Source organism: Saccostrea cucullata, unplaced genomic scaffold, assembly GCF_032062105.1.
Source record: "Saccostrea cucullata isolate Sc308-1 unplaced genomic scaffold, CSIRO_AGI_Scuc_v1 ctg3428, whole genome shotgun sequence".
NCBI classification, from domain to species: Eukaryota; Metazoa; Mollusca; class Bivalvia; order Ostreida; family Ostreidae; genus Saccostrea; species Saccostrea cuccullata.
The window spans coordinates 1-12,973 of NW_026936284.1; the positions used below are offsets into that span (position 1 = coordinate 1).

The following is a 12,973-nucleotide window of genomic DNA, read 5'->3' on the forward strand; positions in this document are numbered from 1 at the left end:
CCTTATGACCATGTGCCCATCTCTGCTTCTGGGCTTCTGACTGCCTTTTATACAATAATTTCCGTTTACGGGTGGCAAAGCCTCCCTTTGTGCATCCCATTTTCTGTCGTCTGTCAGTTCGGGAAATTGCGCGTTGTGGTTACTATGTAGATCGGAAACGGGTCTGATGCCGTAAAATAAACAGAGGCAGTCAATGACAATGCAGATAATTTAATTCTTATTTTTTATCTAAAAAATTATGCAGGAAAGTTAAATGAATAGCATAATTAATTATTTAATGTTTTATAAACGTCACCTGACGTTTTATTGAATGCGACTTTCATTCCACTTTGTGTTATGTAAAATGCTCACACTCATACAACCTTAATTGTTTGATATTGTGAGGAAGAAATTGTTTTGATATACTCAGACAATGCTTGAGATCCATGTATTGGTTGGAGTAATAATGTTGAATTTTAGTCCTTCTTCCACATATAATTACAGCTACATTCTCGTCGTTATGTGGATAATTAGCATACTCTAAAAAAGTAAACATTGCAATAACTGTGAAAAAAAGAGGACCATGGGCCACACCGCTCATCAGAGTCGATGTTAAATAAAAACAAATTCAAGTCATATCAAAACTGTATTTTACATGTATTCTTTAAAAATATTTGATATTGCATGATTAAATCAAGTTGGGACCAAACTATAAACTTAAGAAATGAGAATAAGAAAACCAGATATTTCTTCTAAGAATCTACACTGTTAACCAGATGAGGTTTCCGAAATCTGTATCGAGTACAAATATACAATTTCAACTGAGACATTTTTTTTCTTCCTTAAAATTACTCATCGATATTCAGATTTTCTACTGAAGTTTATGAATTTCAAGTTTACTCTAAGATATCGAATATACAATTTTTAATAAAAATATTGTTAAAAATTAAATGATCCATTCACTGATTTTGTTGCATCTTGCAACAATCATTCATCTAAAATAACTAGAAAGGGTACGGAGGTTCGTTTATTGCACGTATAGCCCATTGTGAACGATCCCTGTTTAAAAGTCCTGTTCAACTTTTTGGTTGAACTAAATTGTATGTTAAATATCATCGTATCATTACGTCATGAATATACTCTGGGATTCTAGGCCTTAATTTTGCTAGCCTTTCAGTTAGATATTTAGATTAGGAGCTTCTTAATTTCAAATAAATGTATCTCCTCTTCATTTTTTAAATAGTTGCTTTGCATATTATCCACTATATCGATAGATACTTTTAGTACACTTTTGTGTATGCAAATTAATAATCAAATTTCGAACTTTGCACATGATAGCATACTGTGAGATAAAATAATTTTACAAATATGACACCAATTTTAAAAATATGAGCATTCGATCAGCTTTTGAACTATACTTCCAAAGAAGACACATGATATGAATGAAGTAAACATTACCATCAATAATAGTACAAAACAAATCTTTCATTTGTAAGAATCCTTCCATTCCAATACTTGAAGATGTATCCAGTATAAATACATTGCATGGACTTTTTCCCTGTTGATAACGAAGGTCACGATCTGGAGAGGGATAAAAATTTCCAGAAAGGGTAAAGCAAAAGTTAACATTCTCAAGAAGGATCGTGTGTTACATTTAAAACAGATAATACTGTCACATTTGCATTGTATTTATTTTTATCAAAATTATTTTTATATATACCAAACTTGCATTTGTATATATGATCGTACTATGTAGTACTCACTATTTTGAGCCTCAATACGTGCTTGTTCCTGCCAGAGTTCCTGTGCTTTTCTAAATTCAAGAGCCATCTATACATCACCGATCTAAAGAAAGAGAAAGAATTTTTAATTTTCATTATTATTTAGCAGCACATCGTCTTTGGGTGTAAGTTTAAATGATGCAAAGTATCTGGGATATGTGTATTGTATTAACATGCTTTAAACTATTCTTTCTATGTTTGAATAATGAACACAGGACTTTTGAATTTTGCATATAGTCAATGTCAAATCTATATGTGCTTGTATATAAAAACTATATGAGCTTGTAAACGAATGTCATCAAATATGACGATATTAAATCATTATTACGATCGTAATTCGTTTTCTGTAGATACTTGTAAAGTAATCCAGCTTAGACAATACTTTATTTCAAAGAAAATTAAGTTTTACATAAAAATCTTTAAAGGACGACAGGGACCATGCAGGTATCAAATTCTTACAAACAGAGCATATATTATCTAAACTTACCCTATTGAAGAAAACTGGAGATCCAAATAATATTTCATAAATTCTATGGTCGATACAATGACCTTGTCAGCAAATACAATTTATCATTGAATGAAATGCTGACTGACGTTTTTCATACCAATTGTTAGTCCATTATTTATACACTGAATTGACCACGGATTTTTTCCGTTATTTCCTGATTATGACAACGAGCACACGGCGGGTGTGACCGGTCGGCAGGGGATGCTCACTCCTCCATGGCACCTGATCCCACCTCTGATGTTTCGGAGGTCCGTGTTTGCTCTGCTCTTATTTTGTATATTTGTTTAATGGACGTTGAGATTGAATACTGTTCGTTATTTCCAAATCCTTCTTGCACGATCTGTCTTCCTGAATGCAAGTTTCCTGATTTAGTTAATTTCAGATAGATGAGGCGGAAATTTATCTTTTCAGATATATATTTTAAACCAGAGGCCCATGGGACAAAATACTCACCTGAAACGTCATTCTCTTCCCGATAAATTTTTGTACCTTTATGAGCACATTGACGAGTAAATAAGTTTATAAATCAAAATAACAAACACAATATTTGATTCAAATATTTATTACAGTTTCGTAATAATTACATCCATGTACAGGTTAATAAATAAGACGAAAGTCTACTAGTTTGATCCGAATAAATCACACATTTTCCACCAGTTTCACCTCGTGTGTTTCCCTTGTTTCTAGGTTTATTTGTATATTCTTTGACATGACAACTCTGTAACTAATAAAAAAACCCATTAAAATTCCTTGTGAGAAATATATTTCTTTAAAACGAGAAGTTTGCCTAGATCCCTTTCAAGTAACAGAACTTAATATATATTTTCAGAAAACATATCTTAGTCAGGGATAAGTAAGGACCTTTTTTCCAGTAAGGTTTATCAAAATATGGGAAGTTGCAGAAACCACAAAATCTGAATGTATTGACGTTTTTAAATAATATCTTAATCGAATCATTGATAACTTTTGAATCGCATTTACCCGAGAATCTTCTTTTACGAAAAGGATTGAAGCCCATATATTTAAAATTCTATCTAAGGAAACTTTTCACTGAAATGTTACTCATAATAAACAAAACTATATTTAGTACAAAAAGATGAAATATTTCAATATATGTTGTTCTTACTTATGTTTGTTTAACACAACCACCACTGTAGAGTGCGGATTTCTGTTGTAACACTTGTTGATTCTGTCATTTATTTTTCGCGGATATGACGTCCACTTCCCGTCATAATCCCGCCAGAACCATTGCTTGTCCACTGTGTATGTCTCAGATTCCTCATACCCATCAGCTTTAATGTCGGAAGAGGAATCCTCAGAAACTTTGTCATTTTTGAAATACTGTCCTTTTGGTAATTTCAGACACGGATATCCCAGCCCTGCTTTCCCTCCAATACCGACCTCACCAGTAGCTTATAATAAAGAAAGGAAAAACACTAAACAGGATAGTAGTTTCAATGTTAGTTTTTAGGGCTTTAACATGATAGTTTCATGCAGATCAAATTTAGCATTTCATTTAAGCACAAGATTCATGATGTATAAAAACATTTGGCTTTTTATAGGTGTCAAGTAAAGAAATAAAATAAATATTCCATAAAAACCCTTTGTTTACGATTCATATATTTCTGATCTTTCAATATGTGTTTACATTTAGTGGTACCTTTTGAAAGCTCACGTCGATGGTGTTCGGGCGGTGTTCTGTTTAAGGCTCTTTTATTGTCACATTTGGCCTCTAAGAAGCTGATCACCTCTGGTGAGTAGGGATCACTTTACCAGTGTTGAAAATATTATAAAAGCATTACGTTTGGAAGACTACCAAGGTAAAAATATTTAATTTTTGTATCAATTTAATGAAGTACTTTTTAAAAGTCAATAACATTTGGATGGATTGTAGGAGTCTTTTGGGGAAGTTGAAGTATCATGGAAAACGTTTCATTACAGCAAATGACATAAGATACTTTAAGGTGAAAATAATTAGTGGTCTTCACTAGATGGAAAATTTCTTCACATTTCAAATTATGTTTTTAAATAATTATTAAGCGACCAAGTAAAGGACCGTTTTATGTTGCTCTGAGTCTGCCATGCTGTTAATCTTCAAATGGCAACAGTTAGATCATGTAGCTTAAAAATATAAAATTTTCTAAATCAGAGTAGTTTTTCAAATTTCAGATGTTTACAAGAATGTACCATATTAAGATGTCAAATTTCCCGTCAAAACCATATCTATGACTTATTGAGCACATGTTTGACCATTTTACCTAAAAACAAAAAAAGTAAACAAAATAATTGTATTTGAGCGTTAGTTTCGAAAAATCATGGGATACTTTTATTTACAGGAGACATTTTAATTAAGCTTTCAGTTAAATCAGCACTTGTACAATTATAATGATATTAATAAAAACACACAAAAACTATTCCATTCCGCTTGATCCGAAAAACAGAACCAAGACTTCCCTCTCCACCATCTTGATCTCCCAGTTCCCAGTCAGGACCTATATCAATACAGTAGAACAATCTTGTAACGAATTAGGGACGGAAAATTTTGTTATGTTATTATCATTGTTCGTCATACCCATCAAAAGTACTTTGCTGTGTCAATTTGTTATAAGGGTGTTCGCCATAACAGTGTTTAACTATAAGTTGTCTTAGTTCATAAAAAAAATTTATCAAATTTAGCCTCAGTGTTTCCATTCCTCTTATTTAACGCGTTTGTGCATTTACCCCTTGTCACGACACATCCGACTGCTATTATTGTGTTATGAAGAATTCTTGGTTCACAACAAGTAGTGACTTCATATTTAATCCTATCCATCAAGGTTGCACCATATCTGTATTCATTTCTACCCCCGGAGTCCCATTCAACAATTAACCATCCAGCTAGCAATGATAAGAATAGCATGAGATTAATAATGGTATCTTCTGTTGATTAAGGACAGATGATACGTTCCTCAGTAATATGTATTTTTACCCAAGATTTTGTCATGGAAGCATTGCTACTTTAATATATTTACTCACAAAAGGATGAGGTATCATTCCATGCATTTGTGCAAGATAGTAATTGATAGTGTACATGTATCTTAAACAACCCTTTCAAGGGATATATTTAATTTCCCAAAATCATTATTTTAATGTTTCAACTTTTGAAGACGAGAAACTGATTTTGAAATCAGAATGTAATTAAAGTGTTGAATATTTTTCAAACATCACAAAAATATATAATACAGCTATTTGAGGAACGTATTGTGAAAGACGCCAATACATTTAAGTGTTTGTAATTCGACCTTTACAGTTTTTGTAATTCATGAGTTATCTGTTATGTCTGAAGATGAATAAAGCAACAATAATTGTTTAATATACGTGTAGTTTATTTGCCCACCTCTTTATATAATTTTCACAAAGTTTAATACGACAAACAGAAGACATTATGTATCAAGAACAACAGAAGATCTATATTACCATAAATTAGCATTTCATTGTATTTGACGTAATGAGAGACTCATCATGAAATCAACCTAGGGTCACAAAAAAAATTTAAGGTTAAATATCCCATTATATTTCGATTTGCTTCTTCTGTGATAGCGCTTTGAAAGGTAGGTAAGAAAATTTCTTGATAATTGCTAAGTTTGTATTAAAGTTTATATTTACTCAAATAGATGTTGAAATGAAAACAACTATAATTATACACACCATTCTTTGAATGTCCAATAACTGTACCAGGGCCATGATTTTCCTGATCTGACCTATGCCAGTCCGATCCTCGTTTAACTCTTGTCCCTATGTTTGGTAGGCAAGGGTCTCTCTCAACAAGTTTAATATTTGCCTCATCCTCGTCGTTTGAATCAGAGGGATCGTCGGTATAAAATGATCTTGTGGTATAGATATCCAATATATCGTCCTGGTATGAGAAGGATATGGAAATAACGAACAGTATTCAATATAATATGATCAAATATATAAGTACATGTGAGTGCTAAGAGTCAAAAGATACCTATCCAGATTTATTTATACAAAATATAGAAAACTGTATACTTGAATCAAATAACTACATTATCTACCTTGTCCTCTTCTGAAAATATCGTCTCGGGAAAACTACATTGTAATAATGAGTTGAGGGTTTGTCTGTTAATCCCGTCTAAGTTTTGTTCGGCTGATAAAATTGCCGAGACTTTCTGTACAAAATAGAATTAGCACACTGTTTCAATTTAGTCCTGTATGTCTTCAATTTTTATTCAATTAAAGGATTGCAATTCCTTCAATTTTAATCAATTCAAAACATCACAATTATTGAAGACCTATATTTTTCGAACACCGTCCTTTATTATATATTTGAATGTGAAGAATACACACACCAGATTTTGAGTGAATCTTGCAATCTGTTTAACTTCATGTGGATGAATGATCCTTCCTCCTTTTGAACTTAAATATTTCAGATATGCCTATAAGTATAATACAAACAGCTATTGAATTTAAAATTGTTTTTATTAAGATAACATTTAGTCAATGTAATTAATAAATTTAAAGTTACCACATCTGGATTTTCCCCTACAGGTATGCAGAATATTGGATGCTCCCTCCCTAGATGTTTCACCACATACTGAAGATGATCCTTTGCCTAGGATGTAGACAAACCTTTAAACCTCAAAGCCATCAAGATTGAAAATAGAAGGAGCTTGTTTTGATATGTCTCTTTGCATTGTTTCTTTGTCTGTTTCCAATTTTAATTTTGTTAGTCCATACTGAGTAAAGTAAGGTTATGACAAGAGGTTTGTGGAGTCGGATATGTTGTTTTTTTTAAGTATTTTCGTTGAAAATTGAAATTTTATGCACATTTTTATCTTCTACCTGTATGGTTTCTTTCAAGGGCGAATCCTCATCATCAGAAAATGTATTGAAGTCTGTTGGTCTACCATCAGATATCAGGATTATTCGTGCTCGAATTTTGATATCACATATCCCGTTTGAAAAGCCTTTGAAAGTAAAAGTATCATATCAACCAAAACAAGATAGATAAAAAATGGATACATTCCGGTAATTTGAATATCCTTACCTCTTCCAACTTCAATGGCTCCCATACTTAATAAAAACGCCCCTGTAAGTGGAGAGAGTCCTCCATATTCTAATGCATCTTCAAAAAATGAAATATGATGAAAATTAGATTTCTATATAAAAAATGGTGCAACAAATCTTTTTAAATGTATTAGAAGTTACTTTGCAATACAAATACGTTTACCTAAACAGCCTTTAATCTCAGAGTAACGATTTGAATAATAATGTTGAAATTTCGTGATTTTTCCACAAACAATAACAGCGATGTTCTCATCTTCCTGTGGATGGTTGGCAAACTCTGATAATGATAATTGTTATATACGATTAATATTTAAAACACAATGCGAGAAATATTGTTTTACCATAAGGTGTGTAGATCACCATTAAAAAGTTGCATACTGTCGATGTAATGTTACCACATCGGATCAATCCTCAAATCTTATGTCCATTTTTATTTAGTTTCATTTTCTTTTGTATAACGTACTGCATTTCCTGTAGTCTGCTCGAGGTCCATGCATACACACATTTATAAGGTGAGTTAACCATGCATCGGACACAAACCTTGCTTCAGACAACTTTAGGCAATAAACTCTCTTTGAACTTGAGAGTCTCATGTATTTATTTGTTTCTGTCTTGAAGCTGAAGTTTAAATTTTTTTTAATGATGCCGATAATTTTTATGTTGTGATAAAAAACCCGAGAATGGCCTTGAAATTACGTCATATTTTACATCATCAAAGGGGAATAACCATAAATATATGATTTCGCAATTTTATTTTAGAGTTATACTTCTTTAAATTCGACTTCCGAGTTCCGAGTAGGACTTTGTGAATTTTATCGGTGATTGGCAATTTTGCACAAATTTTGAAGAAATTTTACTTCAACGCTTGTATTATTCTTATTAGAGCTGGTTTCTACAAGTATGAACATTTCACCGTACATTGAACACAAATTAACCATGTTTCGGACACTTTCTGATGCATAGACCATTACTACTATTTTCATACAGAACCCAACTGACAGCTGTTTTTTGTGGAAATAGAAAATAAAATATCTAAATTTTCAGTACAAGTTATCAATATATGACGTCTAGAATCTGACTCAATTTATTTCTACAAACCAGAGCATGATAACCCATGAAAAAAGGCGCGAATGACCGCATTCCATGCATTTTAAAGCATTTTAAAGCATTTCTAAAGCAAAGTGAAGCATCTTGAATCGTTCTACATTTGTGCAACGATATCGCCAATTAAATTTCAGTTAAGGGTTATTTCTTAAATAAAAGGTAAAAGTATATTCATATCAAGGACTTTAAAGCACAGCAATAAAGTTAAGATATTTTTCCAGTGCAAATACCGTCTGTCCAATGCATGGTAAACAATGTCCGATCCATGGTGAATTCGAGGTTATTTTTAAAACATCGATTTTTGATAATATTTTCTCAATTAAAAGCATATAATTGTGTCCAAAATTTATATTTTAATCACATAATCAATGTTTAGATTCATTTTGATAATTTTCCGTCGATAGGGAAATCGCTTGAACTTGTCAAGTTACAAGGGTGTCCGATGCATGGTGAATTCACCCTATATTTTTTTCTATCAACAAAACACTTCTAATTATACGTAGCGGCAACCATTCAAGTTTCATAACTGAAATTGTCTAAATATTAGATTATTTTGTTAATATTTTAGTATGTAAATGTTTTATTGTGGAAATGATCAGTATTTTTGTTTATGCTGTTCTTGCAACCCGTAGTTGAAACTATTTTTAGATTTAAAATCAAAATAGCTGTTAGAAAGTCAGTTTAATGTTGAACGTAGCAAAATAACGTGTGATAACTGAGCAAAAGAAGTTGAAAATGTAGTGTTTTACCTTTGATGGTTATTTGAATTTACAGTAGAATCTTAGATCTAAGTTTTGAGTGTCAGGAATAATTGTTAATGTTTACTTGTAAAAATATATGTTTCTTGGAATTTTTTTCTCGGAATAAAGCTGTGAACCTACATGAATTATTTTGTATTTTTATTTTGTGTAGCTGAACAGAGTGCCTTACAAAAGAACAATGTATGAAATCTGCCCCAGACCGTTGAATTTTGAATACAAAACTGAATTTTTATGAACCTTTGAGGCATTATGTCAACTGATATAAAACAGTCGATTTATGATTGTCTGGAGTTGACGTTAATAAGCTAAATCCAGTTAACCCCCCCCCCCTCCTGCTAAAACAGTGAACATGGAATTTAGTACAAAGTACTACTATTTCAAACGCGTTTGTTTTTTTTTTAAATTGGATAGAAGATATATCTGTATTCCCAAAAGTTTGTTTAATAAATTAATAAAGAATATTCATAAAATAAGTAAATAAATAAGAAATTAATTTTTTTAAATTAATTTAATGTTTCTAATGTTTTCTTACCGGAAATGATTGTAGAAAATATATCCTTTATTTGACTGAAGCCCTCTTCGCCAATACTTTTAGAAGTATCCAATATAAAAACATTGTAAGGCCCATGTCCTTGCTGATACCGAAGCTCAAAGTCTTAAAAATAAATACAATTCAATCTTTTCGATATGTATAATGCTGATAAATAAAAGTAAGGATATTTCTTTAAGGGACACCGACCTTCAGCCAGGAAGGACAACTTTGAACTTCCCAGAAAGGTCTAATTAAAGAAGAAATTTTTATCCCGTAATGGCATTTTTAGATACCAATGTTTATTAACATAATATGAAATTAGAAGTGATTTTTGGAGCTTTGCAAAGAACCCTGAAGCACATTGAGAGGCATATAATGCAAATTGTAGCATGAAAATATTTAATTTACAAGCTTCATTAAAGATTCGTTAAATTAAATTATAAATTAAAGAGTTGTCCTTCCTGGCTGAGGGTCGAATTCCCTTAAGAATGATATTGTCTTCGAACACACGTTTTGCGTAATATGCAAAATATATATTTTCTTCACATAAACAGGTTTCATTCATGAAAATAACACATATGACCGTAGAAAGACAAAGGTTATTAGCACTTCTGTGTTGTATTTTCAACTTATTTGTACAATATATAAATTTGGTTTCAAGATGGTAACATGTAATTCACTTTAGTTTGACAAAATGGTTTCATGCCCAAGAAAAACAAACAATAATCAGACCCATTAAAATGCTATTTCATATATTTTTCATCTCTTGAAGTTATCTCAGCCATTGTTCAATATAATTAAAATCTCTCAGCTATTGTTCGACATAAATAAAATGTTATCAATGACAACTTACTCTTTGAAGCCTCAATTCTAGCTTGGTTTCTCCAAAACATTTCAGCATCCCTGATGTCAATATCCATATCTTTATTTCTAGTTCATGTACGTATCCCTTTTCTCATCAAGTATTTTGCTGTGTTAAATTCATTGCTGTATTGGGCATTATACCTTAATTGGTGTAGAAGTGCGATGAGCCTTAGTCTTAATTTAACATCCTAATAGTGCTTTGAAATTTCCGTTTCGAAGAATAAAACTGGTTGTTATGGAAAAACAATTGTACATCAACACAACTCCTGTTTCTATAAATATTTTACATTTGAATGATATATTTCTAAATAAATATTGACCCCCTAAATTACATAGTATCATAAAATAGAATGATTAATGTAATAAAGAACAACTGGACATGCTTATGACCAGATGACTAATACAATCCACTCCTGAATTTTTCAGAAGAGACACCTAAATCATAAATACATGTACCTTGTGCTCCTTTCAAAAAGAAAAAAAGAAACAAAGATGTTGGTTTAGCAGACGAACAATAGCACAGATCCTTGTATTTATAACTTTATAATTTTGAATTGAATGAATGTGAATTATGCAAAACCTTGCCAAGAAATGTTGAAAGTTGTCCACAGCATGATATAATATACAACACACTTCCTTAACATTATTATTCTGAAATCATATTCAATAAAAATAAGGAATAACGATGGATATTTGGACATTGATATTATTGGAAAAATGCTAAGGCTGTTAATGTTAAATTGTAGAGTGTGGGAAATAATATATCGTATTCCTCTCATAGAGGTTTTAGAATTTAGTCTGGACATGCACGGATTGAGGAAGATTAGAAACCATTGGCTAATCGAATAACTTATTTGACTTTTGTTCATATGGATTCTATTGTCCCGATCATATAAAAATATTTTTCGTGCTAGGGACCATTCATTGTTTATTTTTAGAGGAACCATCTCATAGAAAAATGCTTGGTTTGCAATTAAACATAACTTAAGTTACAATGTTAACATTATTTGAACTAAAGACAAAAATTATTTCACAATTCACAATTCATTGACATAAATGCACAAAAATTGATTGTAATAATCAATTTAATCAAAAGTATATGCTTGGGTTGATCAAAAGTACTCAGAGGTTTTTTAACATTTTCTTTGAAATTCGTTAGTAAAGTTTTGAATCTCGTATCGTTCACTAATGCTAACTTTACTTAATTAGTCCTTTTCTTTCCTTGTGGAGCACAGGGTTACTACAGTCACTTTACCATGGTTTAAGCTATTATTTATGATTCATTCCAAGTCTTTTCAATGTTTTAAATCTCTTTCAAACTTCACATTCTCTGTGTAATGGTTTCCCATTTTTTCTTTGAGCTTGTGGATTCCAGTCCAATGCCCCTCTAATGTATCTTATAAAGGGTGTACCGTGTATGACCTATCCATTACCATACCCGTTTCTTGATCTGGAGGACAAGGTCATCCGCAAAATCACTGTTGACAGTGCCAAATTTTCAAAATAGATAAAATTAATGATCAGATATGATTGCCATTCAAGAGATAGTTCCTGTTCTCAAAACGCAGTTAGGTCAATGCAGCTTCTGTTGGATCTAATGTATGTCTGTTCATGCATCCCATAGACCTTTACTCAAACCATCTTTCATCCTGTTCGGTGTTACTCTACATACGATCTTGCTAGCTACTGGCAGCAGGGTAATGCCTCTTCAGATTTCACGGCAGTTAAGTTTTCCCTGTTTTTTGCAGTTTAACTATTAACAGTAACCCTTTCTTCCATTCTGCTGGTATTCTTTCATCTTTCCAAAATTTTATTTAAAAGTTTAAACAGGCAATCACATCATTTATTCTTTTTCTTCCACATTTCAACACATTAGGTGGTATACCATCCACTCCAGTCGCTTTATCATTCTTCATTGATTAAAAGTGTAAATATTCACTCCATCTTTTCATTGGTTCATTTAATTTCGTGATAAAAATTGCAGACACTGATCACTAGTAAGCTCACATTATTTCTAGATCTGTACCTAAAATTCAAATATACAACTGTCTACATGATCTTGTTTGGAAAAAGAAATGAAAGGCAATCAATTACTGCATGAACTTCTGTCCAATTCTCCTTCATTCGTTAATATTGATATAGAAATATGTTCTGTTTCAGGTACAGGGTAGTAATGACCAAAGGTTTACAAATAAACTTAACAAGAAGAGAAGTTTCCGATGCGAAAAGTGTGAAAAATACCAAATGATCATGACAAAAAGTATATATAGATCTGAAAATTTTTGAGTCATAACTATGCGAAGAATTCTAAGATAACAATGTATGACTAGCTCAATATACTCATCGTTAAAATGGTAGGTCCTGTCTGAAGGAGAAT

General features: G+C 31.7%; 2 protein-coding genes across 2 annotated transcripts; both read right to left on the bottom strand.

Annotated features, from left to right (window-relative positions):
- Nucleotides 1-351: 351 nt before the first annotated feature.
- Nucleotides 352-2,007, bottom strand: LOC134245214 (uncharacterized; the record flags this gene model as incomplete). The annotated part of the gene is made up of 3 exons (XM_062727482.1): nt 1,743-2,007; nt 1,438-1,560; nt 352-519 (listed from the first exon to the last, which is right to left on the bottom strand). Coding segments are annotated over exons 1-3 (358 nt in total), but the record flags the coding sequence as incomplete, so codon positions are not given.
- A 589-nt stretch (nt 2,008-2,596) lies between these two features.
- On the bottom strand, nt 2,597-10,914 carry LOC134245215 (uncharacterized). The gene is made up of 15 exons (XM_062727483.1): nt 10,586-10,914; nt 9,733-9,855; nt 7,499-7,612; nt 7,316-7,393; nt 7,111-7,235; nt 6,794-6,880; nt 6,618-6,704; nt 6,324-6,437; nt 5,956-6,163; nt 4,990-5,145; nt 4,675-4,760; nt 4,456-4,526; nt 3,929-4,035; nt 3,395-3,680; nt 2,597-2,992 (listed from the first exon to the last, which is right to left on the bottom strand). The coding sequence occupies exons 1-15, from the start codon at nt 10,650-10,652 to the stop codon at nt 2,908-2,910; spliced, it is 1,794 nt and encodes a 597-aa protein (XP_062583467.1). The 5' UTR covers nt 10,653-10,914; the 3' UTR covers nt 2,597-2,907.
- Nucleotides 10,915-12,973: the final 2,059 nt, after the last annotated feature.